General features: G+C 57.8%; 1 protein-coding gene across 6 annotated transcripts in view; it reads left to right on the plus strand.

Moving 5' to 3' along the window:
- Positions 1-21,803, plus strand: part of TRAPPC9 (trafficking protein particle complex subunit 9) — a 566,520-nt gene that overhangs the window by 445,733 nt on the left and 98,984 nt on the right. For all 6 annotated transcript variants that reach the window (XM_053208248.1, XM_053208250.1, XM_053208253.1 and 3 more), the window contains one exon: positions 2,339-2,439. In XM_053208248.1, coding sequence (XP_053064223.1) covers positions 2,339-2,439 — 101 coding nt within the window. The remainder of the gene's footprint in view (positions 1-2,338; positions 2,440-21,803) is intronic.

Here is a 21,803-nt window from a genome sequence, read left to right on the forward strand (position 1 = left end):
CGGGAATGCCACCCCATTGCCACTTTGAGGGAGCAGGAGGGCCAGGGGGGCCTTGGGGTCGGGTGTGTGCACCAACGCTCGCTCCCTCCAAGGACTCAGTTTCCTCTTCTGTTGGAGATAAGTCCCCAGCACCACCGTGCTTGCCTTCCTAGAGGGCAGTGGGGGGGCGGGGGGGGGGAGAGAGAGAGCTGTCCCCACGAGCTTGCTGACTCCGGGGCCTCCGAGACATGGGAGCTCACAGTGCTTGGCGCTGTGTGGTTGGCCGCGCACCAGGCACGACGTCGTCAGGGCCCGGGGAGGGGTCTGCGTGGACAGGACATTCATGGCGTGCTCACCGTGGCCCGGACTGCAGTTCCATTTATTCCTCAGGACAGTCCTGTGAAGTTCGTGGGCTGTTACGCCCATTCACAGGTGAGGAAATAGACCCAGGAACGTAGGTAGACTGACCAGTGGGTGTCAGTGGTGGTGCCAGGACTCACAGCCAGGTTGAGGGTATCCAGAACCCACCGTTCTAGGGACAGAGGGGACAGGTGCTGTTGGCTCGGGCCGCAGTGCCCCCGCGTTTTCCCACATCTGTTGGGGAGCTCAGCTTGGCCGAAAGGAGCCTGCTTTCACGCCTGCCCAGCTGATGTCCGGGCTGGTGTGGTGGGGGCAAGCAGCACGGGTTCCCTGGAGTTTGGGGCCGAGCGTCTGCAGAGGGCACTGGCTAGAGGCAGGCACTGGGCTCAGGGTAGGGAAGTTTCCAGGTCTTGCGGCCTCTGGGCTGCGTGTTGAGGGCTGTGGGCTCCTGTACCACCTGTCGAGGACGTGTAACCATCCTGAGTTTGTTTATTCATCAGACAGAATCCACCGAGCAACTCTAGGGCTTTGTGTAGTCCCAGGACGAGGGCTGGGCCCTCATGCAGCTGCCGGGCTGGTGTCTAGGCTGAGCACTGGAGAGTGGGCACATCTGGGGCGGGCTGCCACGGGGAGGCCCGAGTGCCTTCAGAGCAGGGACGGGGCTCAGGGAGGGCTTGAGAGTTGAGGGAGGAGGGCAGGGAGAAGCACTTCTAGGAACACAGCACAGCTGCGGGAAGCATGGAATCCAGAGAGAGCACACGGTGTTTTGGAAGAAGTCCTAAATAGCCGAAGAAGGACTTAGGGGCGGAGTGGGAGGCAGGGATCCCGGCGTCACTGCACTGTTCGGCCTGCTCTCCCTGCGGAGTCCTGTTGCCGTGCACGCTCAGCCCTGCCCTCTCGAGCTTTCCTGGGTGCCCGGCTGGTGTGTCCTCACTGCTCTCAGTGTCCCTGCACCCAGACACTCCCATCCAGATGATCACGTGGCCCCCGTGTGCCAGGCCCTTCGGCAGGAAGGACTGGGAGCTCTAGTCTCTGTTCCTCGGGGCCCTGGTGCCTCTGTGCCTCCCCCTGGGCCCTGATCTGCCCTGCCTGCGTGGCTTCGTCCCCACACAGCTGCCCTCCATCTTGCTGGGCACGGCCCCCTGTCCCTGTGCTGTCATCTCCACCCAGATGTAAGCCTCCCAGGTTCGAGCTCCTGAGTTATTTCGGCATCCTCCATGCATGTCCACCCATGGTTTGGATTAGAGCCACGATGTGTTTCCTGGGTGCAGTTAACTTGCTAAAAGCAGAAAGAAGAGGGTTTTCTTTTCACTTCCCTAATCAGGGAAGAGTGTCAGGAACTGAATTCTTCCCTTTTGGTTGCAACTTACATTCTGTGGCTTAAATTCATGTAGGGAAAGGGAAAGAGGTTTGCGGATCTGTGTCAGCGCCGCGTTGGCTGTTGAATATTAGCGCCCAGGAGACATCTATTTTCTGCCTTCCTAAACCTAATTTCTTCATCCGCTGGTACTTGCTGAGAAACCTTGACTTCCTCAATTACGAACTGGCCTAAGTGAGCCATTTGTAATAATATGTGTGATTACATCAAGACGTGTAGCACGGCAGACAGGAAACCAGCATGAAGCCAACACGTGTCCAGAAACACATCGGGTTACATTGAACAATGAGCCATGGTTTGCCTCATTAAGGAAAAACGACTTCTATTTTCCTTATTTCCGCCAGCGAGAATAGCTGTTGGATCAGAATGATCCCGATGGATTCCCTTCTTTACACGGCAGCGGCTTTACTTGACGTAGGTTGAAGGGACAGAGGCACTCGCCATGTTTATATGCCTGTTTTCCACCCGCAGGTCACGTCTCAGTGGTTGGTTGGGCCATCACTGGCGAAGAAGGGGTGACCTGGATCTGCTGTGGGAGGGTTCCCGTGTGGGAGTCTGTAGAAATTTCCAGAACTCCTCCTCCTGTCCCTGGGGCTCGGCGGGAACAGGTTTTTCCTTGACTGGCTCTCACCCATCTCTGAAGCGCACCGGCGAGGCGAGCGTGGAAGGGCTCCTGAGCCAGCTTGTCCTGGAGCATCTGCAGCTGGCTCCGCTGCAGTGGGGTGAGTACCTGCCGGTCCCCGCCGGGTGAGCGCGGCCCTCCCCGCGCCCGCATCTGCTCCTGTGCGCGGCTGCGTGGGCCAGCTGGCCACGGCGAGGGTGTGTCTTCAGACGTGTCCCATCGGCACAGACCGATGAAAGGGTCAGCGCCCTCCAGATACGCGTGTGGCGGTGGACGTCGAGACCCCGTATGGTTCTAGCCGCTGCGGAGTCCGACCTCCTCCGTGGCGGCACTTGGCCTCGTGTGCGTGGCCCCGCCCCCCCTCCGCGTTTGGGTCTTGAGTGATTGGCGTGGCGGACGCGAGCAGGTGTGCAGCCTCCTTGCTCCTACCCTTCTCTGGATGAGCTCTGACGGCTTCACACGGGGTCAGCCCGGAAGGGTGCCTGTGTGGTCAACACCCTGACTGGGTCCCCGGCCCGTGAGTTCACCTGGAACAATCTTTCCAAATGTCTGCTTCCTGTTGCACCAGAAGCCGTTACCCTGGCCTGTGTCTTCCCAAATAGGAGTCAAAACTGCTTTGTTGAGAAACAAGCTAAGTGTATTTTTGTTGAAGTGAGAGGCTTCATTATTTTCTGGAAACGGTTTCATTATATAATCTATTTTAGGTCAGATGCGAGCAAGCAGTTTGTGTGTTTTTTTGTTTTTTTTTTTTATACCCCAGATATTGTTGTAATTAGTGTCAAGTCTTTTCTCTGGTTAATTAAAGTATGATCTCCTCCTTTTGCCTGCTAGAAACACATGGGAATTGTCCCAGGGGCTTGAAGAGAAAAACCTTTCTCCTGGCCTTCCCTTCCTCCCCCATCAGTTTGCGAGACCCCCACATACTGCGGCGGGGGGGTTCTCCTCGCTGCCCGGCTCCCTGCTCCCACAGATGAAGGCCGGCGGGAGTCCGTGAGCTGCCGACGTGACAGCAGTGAATGGATGGCCTTTTACACCCAAGGGGCTCCTTCGTGCGTCCAGCCTGAGTGGAAGGAAGGGGGTGTTTCTGCAGAGAATCAGTGTTTGCACCATGGGGGGCTTCCCTCAGCCCACTTTTCCAGGTTGGAATGTCCGATCTCTTGCTTACCTGGACAGAGCCAGCTATTTCCACCAGGTGTGGATAGCTGAGCAGGCTCAGACACCCAGACCGCCCTGCCTCCAGGGCTTGGGTTTCGTCCACAGTGGACAGGGTCTTCCTCCCTGGCCGCTGCCCGTGCCAGTGCCCCCCCCTTCCATAACCCTGCAGGTTATACCCCCCTCCTCACGGCAGGCAGGCCTGGGGTCTGCCCCGCCCCCGCCCCATGACTGGACCCCCCTCCAACCTGAGGGGGTCCAGATTGTGCTGCACAGGTGGCCTAGCCCGGCCGGGCCCTCGCTCACCTGCCCAAATGCTGGCCAGCTTGGCCTGTGCCGGCAGGGTCCTCTCTCTGACTTAGAGCAGGCTCAGGTGGGCCACCCAACATCCAGCCTGTTACTTTCACCACTCTGCACGTGTGTATAACATACCAGGCGAGGTACGAGGACCCACATGGTCACTTCTGGTACCCTCGCGTGCTGCACGTGTCCTTCCCTAAACGAGGACGCTGCGGCTCGGCCACATCAGCCATCTTGTCCGGCACCGCCCTGCTGAGGGGTGACTGATCCACGTTCAAAGGCAGACGCCCTCAACTGGAATCTGGACCTTTCCACCAGATGACTCGATAAAAAGAATATATTCTCACTGCGGAAAGCCAGGCAAAATCAGAAACGTGTTCAGAAAAAAATGACCCTCTTCCCAGCTTCCAAAACAACCTCTATTTCATTGAACTTTTGTGTATTTCTAAGCCTTTTTGCTATCCCCAAATTTAAATTCTGTTTATAGAGATGCCCAGACCGTGTCTGTATATTGCGTCTTTTTTTTTCTTTTTTTTTACTTGACGAAACGTATCTCCTGTATCACAGGCCTGTCGAATGCTCGCTGTTAAAGGCCTAGTGGTAACCTCATCAGACGGATGCGAGGTCATGTAGTGCTTGGTCTGTTGTTGGATGTTTGGGTTGTTTTGAGATGTTCATGTTTCTGCAGGTTGCATGCAGCGGCTTGCACGTAGAGCTTTTCCGTGTTTGGGGGTCAGTCCCTCTGCAAGGAATCTCTGAAGTCGTTACTGTTTCATGGGGCGGTTGGAGAGCACAAACGTGTCAGCATCTGTGTGTGATGGTGGCATCACCTGGCGTGGACGGGCACGCTGTTGGCACCAGGCTGCCATGCATCTTGGCCTCGGCTCTGCTGCTTCCTCGTGCGTGACGTCCTCGTGCAAGTGGACGAGTCCTCTGAACCTCGGTCTCTTACGGAGGCCCCGACGGCAGCAGGTCCTCAGTGAGGGTTTATGGAGATGTCCGTGATCCCAGTGAGGTCGCGCTTCTCTGCCTCTGAGGCGGGTGGGGGACCGCGGAATTGCTGGGTGCCTGTTGGTCATGGGGAGGAGGAAGCTGGGGTTCTGGGGTGCATCCAGAGGCAGGGTGGGGCTAGGGCGGGACCCCAGGTCAGCATCATTGGGCTGCGGCTTCCCAGGTGCTCCCGTCTGTGGCTGGAAACTGCCCTGCCCACCAGGCGGGAGGACAGGGCGGGTGGCAGAGCCCAGCGTCCCCTGACTGCCTGAGGGCCGTTTCCCTTCTGGTCCGTAGGTGCCGGGTGTGGTGACAAATGAGGCCAAGCGGTCTGCCACACTGATTTCAGTGTCCCATTACTGTGCCCCCGCCACCTCCCTCAGCTGATGACACTTTCCGTAGCTTCCTAGGTATATCAGGGATGGTCTGTGCTTTCATTGACAGCCGGGAATACAGGTTAGGTGCTGGCTACGTTAGGCAGTGGATATTTTGAGCACACATCTTCTGAGTCATCATCAAGCCAGCCCCCCCATGCGCTCCGGCCCCGACCCGAGCTATGATGTGCCGGCTGCGTGCACGGGTGTGAGAGTCACAGGTCTGGGGACCAGCAGACATGTGACACTGGTGTCCTGCCTCAGGGAACAACACCCTCACCTTTGGAGAGCGCGACACGGGGTCCACACTTTCCATGCGGTTTGTCCAACCTGTGCGAGTCTGCGAGGCCTTACTCACTGTTCTCCTCTTACAGGGTAGGAGGTGCTCAGGGATTTCTGTCACCTAAGGTTACGGGGAAAACCTAGATTGTTGGATCGAGGGATTTGTACGTTCACTCAGTGGATAGCTGTCTACTTGACCATCCAGTCTATAGCAGGCCCTGTCCCGGGTGCCGGGGACCCAGATAGAAGTTCCACTTCATCCCTGCCTTCAGGACACTCCTGGTCTGATGTGGGTGGACCCAGGTGGCTTAACCACACACAGCCTGGCACACACAGCCTGGCACACACACAGCCTGGCATCCTGGATGCAGAGGCCAGAGGCAGCTCGGGAACCAGACTCCTGCAGCCACCTTGTTCCAGAGGGGCCAGCCCTACATTTGGGGACAAGGCACAGAACCACCTGCAGGCCTGTCGCGTCTGAACATTGATCCTCCTACCTCTGTGGCACCTGCTGCATTTGGCAACCCTGTTCAGGAATCTGGATCTGGGGTCCGGGAAGCCAGGCTGTCCTTGCCTCGAGGCGGGGCTGCATCATGGGGACACTTCGGCAGAGTGTCTTTTTGGCACATGTGTCACGTGGAGGCCTTGTGGAGCTCAGTTTGTCTCCGACCTGAGAGTCGTGCGCAATGGCTGTGGTGAGTCAGCAAGTGATGTCGTGTCTCAGACGCCTCGAGAGGGCACGTGGAGAGGCAGGTTCCAGCCAGCCATCGGCAGGACAGGTGACAGCCACACGTGGCCACAGGTGGCCCAGGCCTCCCTGGAGGCCCAGCCTGCCTGCTAACCCCTGCCTCTTTCCCAGGGAACTTGGCAACGGCACAGGGCTGTGGATTTCTCCAAGCATCTGTGCCCGGGAGAGAGTGTTAGTACACAGGCCCACCGGTGAGGCAGGCTTTGTGGGGCCAGGCACCTCTGTGAGACCCGTCTTCCCACCTGTTCCCCCGCCCCCCTCCACCCCAATCTTCTCATTGGTCCCAGGCATACTAGTTGTAAAATAATGTTTGGGAGCACTGCTTTCTTGTGATGATTTCCCCCCAAAGAGTAACTTTGTGGAGAGCTTACCGCAGCACGTCAGGAACAGTTCGTGGTCGCTTTCTGTGTCCCCTCACTCACTCTCCATAATCACCCACTGAGATTGGCGTTATTACGTATCTTCCGGGAGAAGCTGGTGAGTGAAAAGATCATATAATTTGTCCCCAAAGTTGCTACTTCCGCATCTGATCTGCTCCCTGTGATCCAGGGTTCTCTGCAGACCTGTGGTGCTTTCTTACATGCCCTGTGCTGCCCCCAGTCACCCGGCCGTCCACCCAGCAAATGGCTACTGAACCCCTTCTAGGTGCCCGTCTGGGCCATGCGCAGGGGGGCTGCCTTGGGCCCCCCAGCCGTCAGCTGCCTGCCGCTTTCTTTAAGAGCCACCTTCCTTCTGGAAGAAGATTTCTGCAGTAAGTCTCTGCCCATGGGAGGATGGGCCACGGGGCCATGCCTTTCAACTTTTGACTCCCAATCTGGGAAATCAAGGTTCGTGTCTCTGCAGTGTGGTGTATGGGGTCTCCCCGGTGCCCTGTGGCCCCTTGGGCCAGGACAGGCCATCCAGGAGAAGATGAGAGGTCCAGTGCACGTGCTACACACCGTGCCCCTGCTCCACAGGTGCTGAGAAAGGACAGGTGTGCGTGCGGCTGTCAAGCTCTGAGAAGAAAGGAGACAGGTCTGAGATCTCCAGGGTGCCAGGCGGCAGGTTTCCAGTCCCTGATGGGCAAAGAGTTGGGAGACCTCCCTGCCCAGCACAAGTGGGCCAGGCACCCTGGTTATGACAGACGTGAGCCACCAAGCCAAGAAATGTCCCAGCTCTCAAACTTGTACCAGCGATATCAGCACCACTATCTGTGTGGAGAATGCCCTGGGGTGGACGTCTGCTGGCGCTGAACGTGCCCCAAGTCACACAGTCCCCACGACAACCCTGAGAGATTGGAAAGACCACTCTTGTTTTATAGAAAGCTCACGTCCCCATCCCTGGCGTGCATGCGGGTGGCAGAGTGAGGAGTGATTCCAGGCCTGTGCCCCTGCCTCAAAGGGAGAGACTCTGATCGGAAGCTTCCTGCTAAGCTCCCGTCTAAGTGTAACCCCTTTGAGGCCACACACTCCGCGTTTGGTCTGTTGCTTTTGCAAAGATAAACAGGCACAAACGAGCTTCAGAATTGGGGAGGTGCAGCAAGCTGTGTGTGGAGTCTCTGTCCTGCCCCCGTCCCCCTCCCCACCCCCCCACCCCGCTGGAGCCGTCCCATCCCACAGGCCGAGCTGTGCCAGAGCCTGCTGCATTTTCCTCCCCCAGGGGAGCCCATGAGGGAGTCCTGCCACTTGTCTTCCTCACTTACCAACAGGTCCTGGGTACCCTCCCCTGGCCGCCCACACGGAGCGGCCACATTCTTCTGTCCGTACTGCGCCTTCTGACCAGCCCTGAGGTGGTTCCTGGTCGTTCGCTCTCCTGAACATTGTCGGAACAAGCAAGCGTGCCAGTCCTCACATGAGCGAGACAAGCTGGAAGTCGCTTATTTTAAATTTAGCAAGCTCTTTAAAAATATCTTCTGTTTCTGTGTCATGCTTAGAAAGACTTCCCTCCTCTAGATTATATGCATATTTTAAATTCTCATGCTTCATGGGCTCATCCACTGCAACACTGAGATCTCCTCTTGATCTGGAATTTATTAAGGTGTGAGGAACGAGGCATGGAGCCTCTCTTCCCAGAAAACTGTTTAATTGTCTCCAAGTCACTTAATGGTAAACTTTCTCCACTGATAAGCAGTGTCATTTTTCTCGTGTGTAGGAACATTTTTGGACTCTCTTCCATGGATCTTTTTCCACCCATGAGGCAGAACCACCCTTGTAACTATTATGGGTTGATAGTATATTTTAATATTTGCTTGGGTATTTGCTTCCATGTCATTTTCTTGCCTCTCTTTCTCATCTTTATTTAAAACTGTGATAAAAACACATAAATATGCCATCTGGGCCATTTTAAAGTGTACAATTCGAGGCTTAACTGCATTCATACTATCGTGCACCAGACCATTTACTTGCAAAGTCAGAACCCTGTGCCTATGGAACACCTTTCATGTTTTTACGGAACTTCAGAAGGAGCTCACTTTTTAAACATTGAACTTCTGTTGGTATTTAACTGCCTTTTCACCTGAGGTCATTTTCTCAGTTTGGTTTCTTTTATATAATTTTTCTTCCTCCTCTTTTTCTTGATTCAGCCGGCTAACCGATGATCTCCTCCCCATCCGTTCTCCCTTCTCTAAGTCAATCCCTGCCGTTCCCGTCCTCACACTGCTGCTTCATGTGGGCTCACTCTGTTAGTTTTTCCTCACTTACGGAGCCAGCTGTTGAGTCCATTTATTTAAAATGTCCTATTAGTAGTGCAATGATTTTAAGGCTATGAATTTTCCTACAATTACCCCATTACCTGTGTCCTGATAGTTGACATGTCCACATTTGATATGGTTCAGGCATTGTGCAATTTTAGTTTGTTTCCTCTTTGTCCCCAGGGTCCTTGAAAACATAGGTGTTCTGTTGCCTGAACTTGTGGTGACTTTGTAATGTGAGGGAATTGTGACCATCCTAGTGCTGTTTTCACCTCTGAGAGTTTACTGAGGTTTCTTTGTGCTTCATTCTTTGTGAACACACCACAGACGATGAAAAGGAAGGCATGTTCCTGGTTTTAAATATACTGTGTTGCAACACGTATCCGTTCAATTCCCTCATTAATTGCGTTGCTTAGGTCTTTAGGACACTCACTTTGAACCGCCACAGACTTTGAGAGGTGTCTTACAGCCGCTGCTACTGTGGGCCCTCTTCACCCTGAGGGGACTTCTGTCTATGGGTGCGGTGGCCCTGGGTCCGCAGGACGAGTGTGGGAGGTCTGTGGTGCATAGATATCCTCCTTGTCCTCATTGTGCTGCGCCCTGTATCCCTTGAAGTGCCCTTCTTTGTCCGTTTCTGTGCTTGTTGTTCCGTCTGATACAATTACTCTTGTTCCCGCCTACTTTTAGTTGGGCTGGGATGCCTTTGCCTGTCATTCTATTTTAAACATTTAAGATGTCCTTTTCTCTTCCCGCATGTGGTTCTCTTAGATGAAGCAAGGAGTTGAATTTTGGTTTGCAATCCAACTTTAAAGTGTTTTCCAGGGGCGCCTGGGCAGCTCAGTCCGTTGAACATCCAACTTCGACTCAGGTCACGATCTCATGGTTTGTGATTTTGAGCCCCGCGTCAGGCTCTGTGCTGACAGCTCGGAGCCTGGAGCCTGCTTCGGATTCTGTGTCTCCCCCTCTCTCTGCCCCTCCCCTGCTCACACTCTGTCTCTCTGTCTCAAAAATAAATAAATACTTAAGAAAATAAAAAGTGTCCCTCTCCCTTGGCACTGAGAAACTGGCTGCAAGTACCTGCTGTAGCCCCTCCCCCACAGGATCTCGGCCTCTCAGCGAAGGGGCCCTGCCCTGCGGACACCCCAGCTTATGCTCCAGACCCCGGCCAGGCTGCCCTTTATGTGGGCGCCCTCTTCCCCCCGCTTGGGCCCTGGTGTCCTGCGTGGGGCCGCTCTGTCATGCAGATGCCCCCAACAACCACCCTCCCTGGGGCCTCGGGACTCGGCTTATGCAGGAAGGGGGCCGGGCTCTGCCAGGCTGCCTGTGATGTGAGGTGAGGCCCCTGCCCCTGCCATTGCCTTTCCTGGCTGGTCAGTCGTGCTCATTCATTCTTCCGGGCCCGCGTGAGGCGTATACTCTTCTCCAACACCCCTTTCCCTGGGCTCCACTCTTCCCCCAGGCCCGGAGCTCTCCCGGTTCTCCTGGGGGTATCCGTGCCTGTCACAGGCTCTCTGGGAGCTCCAAGTTACGTCTGCATCCCCACACCCCGGCCTGCTCCTTACCTGGCATGGAGTGGGCACAGAGCTGCTGCTTGAGTGACTGGTAAGCAGTGAGCCTTGAGCGAATACTCGGTGAGTGAGTGCGGGAGAGAAATAGTCCCTTTCCTCGAGGAGTTCATGGACCCGTTGGGGAGGAAGGCTGTGTTCCCAGCAGACATAACGACCTGACTTCACGGAGGAGAGCCTCTCTCGGCATCTGTGAGGGTGCCTGCGGCTCTGGGCCCTGAGAGCAGCCTTCCGCCAGACCCCACGGGGACGGCGTCCGTGGTGACGACCGCTCCTCTGCTCCTGCCGCCTGACCACATGGAATCCAGAGACCTGAGCCGGCTGCTTTGAACTGGTGCTAATTCGTGTAGATGTAAGTCAGGCCCGTGGTTCCAGGGTCACAGGACCTGCCAGGCAGAGGTCACATACGACACGTGTTCCCTGCGGCCTCACGCCGCCCTCCTGGGCCTGATGAGACTTTCCGTGTCCTGGGATGCTGGTGGCCGCCTGCCCTCCCCTGGCACATGGCCACAGCACTTGGCTGAGGCATAAGTCACCTTTGTCACCAGTGGCTGGGGCAGGCCTCTCAGGGGTGGGGTAAATGACCTGCCCCCACCTAGGTCAGAGGCCATGAGCGATGGTTATACTGGACTTGCCATCTGCTGAGGCTTTTCCTCCAGGACCAGTGCCCTGGCAGCAGGGGTCTGTCTGGGGCCGTGGCCATGCAGTTCCCCGTGGGCGCTGTGCTCTCGGCTCTCCCTCCCGCCCTGCATGACGCGCCTGCTACCCCTCAGGCAGAGTACCTCTCCTCCTGCAGGTGGGGACCAGCAGCTGTGCGGTCACCAGCCGGGAAGTCACAGAGCTGGCATTGGGATCGGTGTCTGTCTGGGGCCAACCATGGGGCTTATGCTCTGTCACACTGCCTGGGTGTTCACTGTACCTTCAGGAAGACTGTATTTCAAGAAATTTCGAGACCTGCTGACCCAGGAGGTGGACATTTCAGTCTTTCTCTCATCTTCCATTGTTTCTTCACATGACAGTAAATTTTAGCCCCTGGTGCTTCCGCACTGCAGGAACCTTTCTCTCTGGATTCTGCAGGCCTTTCCCAGTCCCTGAATGCGGGGCTTGGGGGAGAATATATGTTCTTGCTGGAGCTCAGTGTAGTTGAACGGGGTGTCCGGACGCGGACCAGCCAGGACTTACCGTATCCGTCAGTGAGGTCCCGCTTTCTTGGATGCCTCGTCCGAGGACAACACGGGAAAGGTCCTTGGGCACCGGCCGGGTGGATGGTTCTGTGGACAGGCCGGGGCACTAAGGGCTTCTGGTAGAGGAGGTCATGCAGGAGAGGAAGGAGTCCTCTGACCACGTTTCCCCCATCCTCTGGGCTGCCGGGAGCCCTGGCTGTTAAATAGGGCCTTGCTGGGAACCGGGCCTTGGTTATCCTGCTGAATGCGGGCTGGGGCTGCGGCAGCCTGGGGGCTCACCTGGTGAAGACTGTCCCCATTGCTGCTGCGCTGGGGCCTCCGCGCGAGGCTGGCCACTCCCCGCAGCCCAGACCTGTCCTACCCATCGGCTGTCCATCACAAAGGCCTCTCCACCGGCAGCCCGCCTCCCCCGCTGCCTCCTGCCCCTTTCCCTCCTCCTCCAGTCACCGCGTCCCTGCTGCTGCCGGAGGATGTCCTGATGGTGGTGGTTCTTCCCCGTCCAGGTCCTGTCGGCCCCTGCATTTGAGATGCACCCCCTCCCCTCTCCTGCCCCTCACCCCTGGGCTCCGTCTGGTCACGCGGGGCGTCTCGCAGGCTGCTGCCATCCAGGGGTGCCGTGGGAGCCCTGAGGAGGGAGGAGCCTCTGCCAGAGGGTCACTTGCACGTTTGCCCGGTGGCCCATCAGCAGCCTTGCCGGCCTCTCCTTGTCCCTAGCCCTCATATCCTCCAAGGCTCAGGTCCCCTTGGGGAGCTTCCCGGTGCGGCCCAGCCCCCATCACGTCACCCCTGCCCTGGGTGTCCTCTGCAGGGACGCGGCAAGTGTGGGCCCGTGTGTGAACACGCGATGCTTGTGTGTAGGCCGTGCCAGCTCTGTGCCCTTGGGCTGGTGGTGTCCTTCACGTCTTAAGTCACTTCACCCAGGCCTCCCCCTCTAGTGTGGACACTCTTCAAGTGTAGACGCAGGCTCTGCCTCTCTTGTTTCCTGCTTCACTGGAGAAGATGCCTGATACCGGTGCCCATGTCTTCGGTCCCTGAGGATGAGCTCACAAAGCGCTCCCACATCCGTTCGCATCAGAGCCTTGGACTCGGTCACAGAGTTACAGGCGAGAGCCCTGGGGCCTCCAGCCAGGCGAGGCGACCCGCCCGAGGTCTCCTGGCCAGGAAATCAACTGCAGGCCTCCGAGTCCCTCCGCTGTGCCCCCAGGCTGCCTGCTTCCCAAGACCTGGTGCCTGGGCCAGAGGCCCGGTGAGGGCTGCAGGTGGGTACTGCGCGGCTTCCACCGGAAGGGAGCAAGGACGCCTGGTGAGATGGGGACACGGTGGGTGCCCACATGCATTGAGAAGTGCAGGTGAGCGGTAGAACGCTGGGGCCGTGTCCTTGCTAAGGCACCGGCAGCAAGGCCTGCAGCAGCCAGCTCCTCCTGGACGGCGGCCCCACTCCCTCACCTCTGCCTCCGCCTCCGGGCAGACTTGGGAGGCAGCCGCTCAGGGCTCCCGTCCCAGCTTTGTGGCCTTAGCAACTGTCTTGATCTAAGACCCAGACGTGGCTGTGAGGATCCACAGCCAACCGGTGATAAATGTATGTATTTACTACCTGCTTTTCTCCTGTGGCCCCGCAAGGCATCTTTTAGGGAAATGAGGCCTGTCCTTAAGTAGCTCATATGCCAGGCCCCACGCACCCCTCTCCGAGGGGCTGTGCCCGGGGCGGGGGCGGGGGGGGGTGGCTCACTCAGGGTGGGGATGGCGTTGGGGCTCCTGCTGGTGGGCAGTGCCGTTCCTGGGCCCCCGATGCTTCGGTCCTTGCTGCAAGCACAGGGTTTATTGGCATTTCCGGGCAGGGTTAACTGTTGCCCTTGTTCCGATCCTGTTTGCAGCCTGCCGTGGGGAGAACGGGCCGACTGCCATGTGCGCCCCTCCCAGGCTCCTCCGTCCCGTGTGTGCTTTTAGCTGCAGCGCTCAAACCAAGGCTGCGGCTGAGACAGGGAGCCCTGGGTATGCACAGTGGTGGCCGGGGCGCCTCCGCCGTCCCCGCGCTGACAAGCTTGCCTCTTCAGTCCTTTGCAAAGGTACGAGAGTCTTCGGCGTGGGAGGTCGAGGGTGCGTTCAGAACGGGGTGCCCGCCGTCCTTCCTGGCTCCCGCCTTTGGCTCCATGCACCACACAGAAGCTGAGTCCCTCGCGGGGCCTGGCGCCTCGCAACCCAGCAGGCCGAGCTCCAGGTGTTGAAGCCGCAGGGGGCCCACCCGCGGAGGAAGGGGAACCTTTGGCCAAGAGGCTGTGCTCACTCAGCATGGGAGGTGCTCCCGGGGGCGCGTCAGGTCCGGTACCCCCGTCTCTGTTTTCCTGAGCCTGGTGGTGCCACCGGGAGCCCGTTGAGGCCAGGCCTGGGGCAGCACGTCCTCTGCTCGTGTGCACAGGGATTCGTTCACGGTTTCTCAGGGAGGCGGATTGTGAGCGTGTTGGGTCGGTGCCAGGAGCTGAGCCAGGCCCAGGATTCGGAGTTGAAGGGCACGCAGGAGCCATGCCACTTGTTGGCTCCAGCACTCTGTGTTAAGTTCGAGTCCCGCGGCTTCTTCTCACAGAGGAGATGAGCTGCAGGACGTCTTGTCAGTAGTTTTGGAAGCGTCGACTGAGACAAGGGCGCAGGGCTTGGCCTCTGGGTCCCTGGACCCAGACAGGGCATGAGGAGCTTCCGGGTCAGAGGAGGGGGCTTCCCGGCTTCTGGCTCTTGCCAGGAGGTGGGGGAGGTGTCTCGGGCCGTCTGTCCATGCTACAGGGGTGACCAAGTCACCCCCGGCACACCAGGCTGTAGAAGGAAGGCAGACCAAGTGGAAAGGGCCCTTCTCACACGCCTACGTCTCAGTAGGGCCCTGGAAGATGGTGGGTGGTCTGGAGGTGGGGGGCAGGCACTAGCCCTCCCCATACTCTGGGGCTAGCATCTGGGGACCATCCAGAGCCACAGACATTTCCCCTGTGGCAGATGGAGAAGCTCACGTTTTGGCAACTTGCTTCAAATCAAACACCATGAAGTAGGATGGATCTGGGTCGTTTTCCCGGAACTGCACCGAGCTGCGCTGCCCGTCAGCTGGGGAAGGGAGAGGGGCCGTGCTCCCTCGTGGTGGGACGGCCACCACCTCCGAGCTATGCTCCGGCCCCTGTGTACGGCTGAGCCGATGGAGGCCAGGCGGCCTGATGACCTCCCTCCAGTTGATGTCACTCACGGACCCTGTCTGAGCCGTCCCCACCCCCACCAGGCGCCACCAGCAGCAGGAAGAACACAGGTCTGGGTGTAGAAACTCTGGTTTCCAGTTCTGAGTGCTCCCGCTCTGAGGCTCCTTCCCCTCTCCCTCCAGGGACAGTCTTGCCGGAAGTGAGCGGTGCAGGGAGATGCTCAGGGCCGAGAGCTCTTGTGGGGCCAGTGTGAGCGGGGCCTGGAGGTCACCTCACCTCCCTCGTGTCACACCCAGCACCCTGGACCCCAGCCTGTCCCCTTCTGGTCTGTCCCTCTTCCTGGGCTGCCATCGAAGGACAGGGACAGGCTGCTGGCCTTGCTGTGCCTTACCCTCATTTTTTGTCTGCCCTGCATTATTCAGAATGTGCTAAACAAGCACAGAGCAGATGCTTAAGGGAATGTGTTTGAAATTAAGCTGTTTAATTTCTTAGGAAGGAAAAAAAGGTCTGGAAGCAAATGTGGGTCAGCTTAGTCTGCAGTACTGAGAGGTTTGGGGGAAAAATAGCTCCTTCCCATTTGAGGACCTGAGAAGGAAGCGCTGGCCTCTGGGCCACTTTGAAGCCAGACCTTGAGCAGTCAGGCCTACTTCAAAGACTGAGCCTCCTGACCTTCCTCAGGCAGCTCCTGACAACAGCCTCCTCCCCCAGGCCCTTGGCTGGCGATTCGTCCCTGGACCGTTGATCCAGTCCAACAGCTGGAAAAAAAGAGCCACATAACCTTCGCTCTCAGAGATGTCCGTTCTGTCGGAGGACGAGCTCCTTAGCTTGAAACGAGTTCGCCACATCTCCCCTGATGGTGGATGTGTAACTCCTGGTGGGGCCGCAAAATGCAGGCGTCAGCCCGTCTTCTGAAATCACAGCAGATCAGGGGGAGCACAGCCTTCAGAGTCAAGAGCCTGGCTTCTCCTGACGGGACCTTTTCCCTCCATGAGGGTAGGTTCATTGTTTGGCCGGCAGACCCTGGTCTCTGAGTCTGCAGATGGACCACAGTCCCAATGCGAACGAGAGTGGGGAAGGTGATGGCAGAATGTACACGTGGCCTCTGCAGAGCAGGAGTGGCCGGTGACGTCGTGTTGTCCGCAAATGGAGAAGTGTCCAGACACGACAGTGGTGACTAGGTATCTTGTGCTGAGGACTCCTGAGAATCTGATGATAAACCCACATGGAAACAAGGTTCTGTGTTCCCTTCCAGAGACTCGACCAGTTCTTCCACATGTTCCCCCCCGGGCCCACCCAGAAGTTGGCTGGTTCTCAGTGAAGAGCCTGCTTTCACAAGGGGGCGGGAGCGAAGCACTGTCACGACGTGGTGGCCACGGGCTGGACAGCTGCGTAGACGAAACTGCCTCCGCTTTGTCACGTAGGGAGACCAGGGCTCAGAGGCCTAAAGCTCTTGCTCTGAATCCCTTGGTTCGTAAGTGCCACGGGGCCCCAGGCACATCCACGCTCCTCTGGTCTAGGATGGGCGCCCGTGGAAACCAGGTGTCCTTTCCGTGTGGGTGGCTTGACAGAAAGTACAGAGGTGCAGCAATGGATTGGTGCAAGATAGCCTCTCTGCCATGGCCACGGGCTTCCTGGAACCCGTAGGCTGGCATGTTCCTTCCAGCCTCATCTAGCGGTAAGCTATGTTCAGATGGCCGAGGTGGGTCCAGCCCCTTCTGTGCAGGGGGCTCATTCACTCAACACTCACTTCCTGCGCACATACCGTGAGCCCAGCTCTGGGCGAGAAATGGGGTGCAAGGGCGGTGGGCTGGTAGGAGATGCTGAAGGCAGTGTAGCCTGCTTGATGGAAAGTGCTGGGTTTGGGCTCAGCCCTTAGTGCCAATACTGGCTTATTGGATGACCAGGAGCATATCGTCAGGATTGTCAAAACCTCTCTGCTCTCAGGGCTCAGGACCTAGCAGCATGCAGGAGAGGTTCCCAGCTTGTCGCCAGAGAGCTGACCGTCTCACAGAGGCATGACCGCTGCAGCTGGCCCTGGTGTGTAAGGAGGCTAAGCCCCCACGTCGGCAGGTGACAGGGAATCTAGGGAGGTCCGGTTACATTTGGGGCATGTATTTTGTAGCAGGAAGACGCAGGGGTCCCACTGGTGGCCTGTGTTTTCTTTGTGAAACAGGAAGTGAGATCATGGCAAGGGATGGGGGTTGTGCGTGGATCTGAAAAACAGGAGGGTGTAGGAGAGTTTATGTACAGTATGGGACACAGAAGGAGCTTAGCCCTGGTCACAGTTCACTAGACCTACACTGAATTTGCGGGAGGAGGAAGGGATGTGGTCCTGATAGGGGCAGATTCTGTTCCGAGGAGAACTTTGTAGGAAGATGGGGAGGGCCCAGCGTGAGCAGAGATGATGGAGTGCTGGGCCTGACAGATGGAAGGTTCTTCGTTCATAACCCTGAGGGAATTACCTAAGGGCTCTGCATGGGCAGGCCCAGGCCGGGTGTGGAACGGAGGCTGGTTGCCCGGAGCAGGAGGAAGGCTCACCACCCAGCCATCGGGGAGTTTCACGCTGGAGTGTGTTTCTCGGCGGGTTGTGAACATGTTTGTCTCCCTTTGCTAATCTTCCTCTCCTTCAAGCCTGAGGAGATGGTGGATGGTGGGAACACAGACGAATCCGTGCAGGCCTCATCCCGGAGTAGAGGGGCAGACCTGCACACGGCTGGGGCCGGACAGGACAGAGGTCATTCCGGAGGTAGGGGAGCAAGACGGGCACGGGCCATAGGAGTGGGTGAGGTCCCCCGTGGAGAGAGGCCACGCTGCCACGGGTCGGAGGTCACAAAAAGCAGGAGGACCTCTCCGTGGTCGCCTGCCTGAAGCCTGCACGGTGCGCGGTGATGTCCAGCGCTCTGCTTTCCCTGCCCGTTCAGCCGGTGTCCTCGTGCCCGGGCCCATCCCAGCCGAGATTCTGCAGCTCCGCTCACCGGTCCTCACCGCCGCCCTCCCAGGAGACCACCCGCTTCCCCTTCTGGGCAGCAGCTACTTATCTGTGTGTGATCTTCCTGAGGCCCGAATCCATCCGTTCTTTGGGTTCCCAACCCCTCGGGGCACTTCGCATGAGGCCTCGGACACAGACTGGCGTGGTCTCTAATTTCTGAAGCGAAGTAGGGCCCAGGGTCTCATGTAGGATCGAGTGCTTCCGGGCGTAACAGGCGGCCTGAGCGGTGGGAGGCTTCACTGCAGACTTGGAAATACTGGGGTTTTCTGCACCTTTGGGACAGTTACACACAATCGGCGCTCAGAACGGCAGCGGGCGGGGAGGGCGGGCAGGAAGAATTGCTCTGATTGGACTGTCTGTTCTAGTCCCGGTATTTGGTGTGCAACAGATTGGTTTAAATTTGGCCAACTTTTGTTAAAAACCCATCTGAGCTCTTGAGAAACCACAGTGAGAATATACAGCTTGCGTTTCATCATGAGTTGCATCCCCCGGTGCTGGTCTCCTGTGCGGACCAGCCTCGGGGGCTTGTGTTGGAAAATCAGAGCCACCGACGATGTGCCTTGCTCCGTGACACTCCGCTCCCAGGGGCACATTGCCCTCCTCTGCCTCCAGGAACCTTGTGACCGTCTCTTTAGGACTGGGGCCTGTATTGTCGTTCCACAAGTGGTTTTCATGAGCTTGTTCTTAATTTGGAGAAGATGTGGGTTTATCTCTAGAAAACCAGATAAACTTGGTTAATGAAGAGCTTGAGACGGTCATTGATTCAGTCATGCAGGGAGCCTGTGTTCAGTGCCTCTGGATGCCCCAGGCCCTGGGCGGAGCCCTGGAAGTACAAAGATAAAATACCCGTCCTCAGCAGCTCATGTGCACCTTGCTGGCTGCATGGGGACAGAAGTGGTGTCAGTGCCTGCTCCGTGTGTGCAAAGGTGAGAGCTGCAGGCCGAATGGTCTCTGGGTGGCCGTTCCCTTTCTCAGACACCAAGCCTGCCATGCTGTCGTTACGAGGAAACATTAATGCCCCTGCTTTCTGAAGCCGTGGCATGTTATCACCCACACACCTTTTCTATTTTTGGAAACATGAACTTCATTATGCGGAAACCCAGCTTTGCTTCGTAAGCACTGGAGGGCCCTGCTTTAACTTAATGTCTCTGTAGGTCATCAGGACAGTGAGCGGTATCGATTGTTGCTTCTAAATACCTGGAAACAGGATGGGCTTGATGATCGGGAAGGGCATGGTGTGAGGGGCTCTCCTGTGTGCCCCAGCACTCAAGGAAGCCATCCGGGTCTGTGGCCGCCTGGGGGGCATCTGGGCTTCAGACCCTGCAGCTCAGTTCAAGTCAGAGTCACTTCTTGAACTTTGACTTGGGGCCAGGTGTTGGAGGATGGGGCGGGGGATGGGGGGGAGCTCCAGCCTTGGAGAAGCACCAGGTTCCTGGGCTTGGCCTAGGCGTCACTCGTGTGGCATTGCAAATACAGAATGTTCTCAGTGCCTCGTCCGGGGCTGGGCAGAGACGTGGTGGAGGAAGTCACCTGTGAGAGAGGGCTAGAATGAGTAGGATTTCAGTGTGCAGAAACAGGGAAAGATCCCAGGTGGGGACAGCAGGATGAGCCAGGGCCACGGGGTGGCCTGTAGGCGGTGTGAGGATGGGGTGGCCGGAGGGGTGTGGGTGGTGTGCCCGGCATTAGCAGACCTGGACCTCCACTCTGCTCGCAGGCTCTGGCCTGGGCAAAGCTGCTGTGCTTCTGGAATGTGCAGCGTGTCGTCGTTCAGTGTTCAGGGCCCCGCGGGTGCAGCCCGCGTCACAGGTGAGGATCACGGTAGCGTGGGTTCCCGTGCACGTTCTTCCACGCCTCCTCCCGTGCAGCCACCACCCTTCCAGTGCCGTCCCCTGCCCCCAGCTTCTGAACATTTGACAGTAGAATGCAGAGAAAATGTCAACCGGTTGCAAGGCACATTGCAAACCTTGGCAAAGATGCAGAGTTTCTCGAAGTGGGTGAAAACGATAGGGGAGAGCTGCTGGTGGACGCCCTGCCCCCAGCCCTGGGCAAAGGAGGGCCCGTGGGGCAGAGCTGACGGTGAGGAGGAGGCCTGCCGGGGCCTGACGCCGGCTGGGGAGGCCGCTGAGGTCCCAGGGAGCTGGGCCTCAGGGGCATTCCTAGGGCCGTGCAGAAGCGGCCCCCTCTGCAGTCATACCGTGGGGTCGAGTGCAGGCTAAGCGTGCTGTCTTGTGCTCTCACACACGCTGGTGAGAAAGGTACCGGAAAAAGCGATCACAACGGACTCTTTGCCCTTGGAAAGGATGGGCACCTATGGTGAATAGGACCTGAATTTTATCAACTCACCTCAAGTAAACTTGTTTTCATCATTTTTTTTTAAGTTTCACTTTCAAAGTAAAGCCCCAATCACACCTTCTTCCCGCTATGTGCTGTGACCACTTGGTCCCATTTGTACACGGACTCACTTAAAAGTATTCTTTTTCGAGCACTTCCGAGGTGGCAAGGCCTCCTATCCTTGGGACAGCGGTCTGTTCAGTGACTGGTTGAAAGGCAGGGGGGCCACGAGGCAGGCCACTTGGCTCCTTCGCGCCTTCACTCGGGCTGGCTGCTCCCTTCCCCCGCCGCAGGCTCCGTGGCAGCGGCTGACGAGTTCTTCCCGATGGGAAAGGGGCTTCGCCCTTGACCGAGGGGTGGCAGAAGACCGAAGGGACCGTGCGCCCAGCTCCTGACTCTTGGGGGCACGCGAGGCACCCCCGAAGCCTCCCCGGCTGGCGTGTCCCTGCACGTGGCCGTCGGCAGGCACTGGACTGACCTTCGTAGGCAGGTTGGGGTTCCCGCTGCTGCCCTTGCTCGCCGTGGGGGCCCCCACTCTCCTGAGTTCACGTCGCAGAGCTGCTGTCAGGCCGCACCGTGAGACCCGTGTCATGTTCCTCGTGAACACGGGAAGCCGTAGTGCTTTGTCCCCCTGCCTGTATTTCTAAACACTTTCTGCCTACTTCACATGCCCCCTGGCTCCCATTGTCCTCAGAGGGCAGACACTAGTGGGACCTCCGGGGCCAGGGCTGGTCGCCCTCCTCTCCTCCTGCCATGCTGGCCAACACACAGCTTCCGGACACCTCTGCCCGGAGGGCCCCACGCACCTTCCTGCTCTCCTCTCAGGATGCAGCACGGGGACCCCATCCTTCTGAGCCCTGCCCTGGGCTCCCAGGCCTCCCAGCTGGCTCCTCCTACACTTGTGGCCCTGTTTCTCGTCTGACCGTGAGCCTCCTTGAGGGCAGAGGTGTGGCAGAGTCACTTTGTGTCCTCATGCCGAGCACACCAGACACCCGCCAGGTGCCCGGAGGACATCTGAGTGAGAAATGACTGCGTGAATGAACAAAGGAATGAGGACAAATGGGCAGACGGACACACAAGTGTTGAGAAAACGACTCTGTGAATGAATGAATGAATGAATGAATGCATGCATGCATACAGTCTTGCGCCTTAGCTGGCTCTGCCTGAACTTCCTATGTCCTGGCCTTTTGCTGTCAAGCACCAGGTTTTACTATGGGCAAAAGTGAATTCTGGAAGCAGGCCTGTCACATGCACAATTGGTGACGGCATTCAGACATGATTATGTGGCTTCTCTTGAGAAAAGACATTCCTAAGCCCCTTTGCCCGCCCCCTCCGTCCCCAGTCTGACCACTTTGCTGTCGGCCTGCCTTACAGGTGAGCTCTGGGAAGGCCCAAGCGGGCTTGGGGAGAGCAGGGGCCCACACGGATCGCAGGCTGCATCGGGAGTGGGTGGGCTCACCGCCCTGTCCCCTCGTCAGGGAGGCTGGGGGAGCACCAAGGGCCGTGAGGTCCATCCCTCGGGGGAGCAGAGATGGTTTCGGGATGCAGTCCCCGGCGGGTCGGCAACAGGTCCTCACAAGGTTCCAGGTGGAAGGAGAAACCGTGAGGAAAGGCACACTGAAGTTGGGCATGTTTCTGCCCCCAGCCTGGGGCCTCCCAGCTCAGTCCTCGACCCGCAGCTCTGCCCAGCGTCTGCCCCCCAAGTTCCCAA

Source organism: Acinonyx jubatus, chromosome F2 (assembly GCF_027475565.1).
Source record: "Acinonyx jubatus isolate Ajub_Pintada_27869175 chromosome F2, VMU_Ajub_asm_v1.0, whole genome shotgun sequence".
Taxonomy (NCBI): Eukaryota; Metazoa; Chordata; class Mammalia; order Carnivora; family Felidae; genus Acinonyx; species Acinonyx jubatus.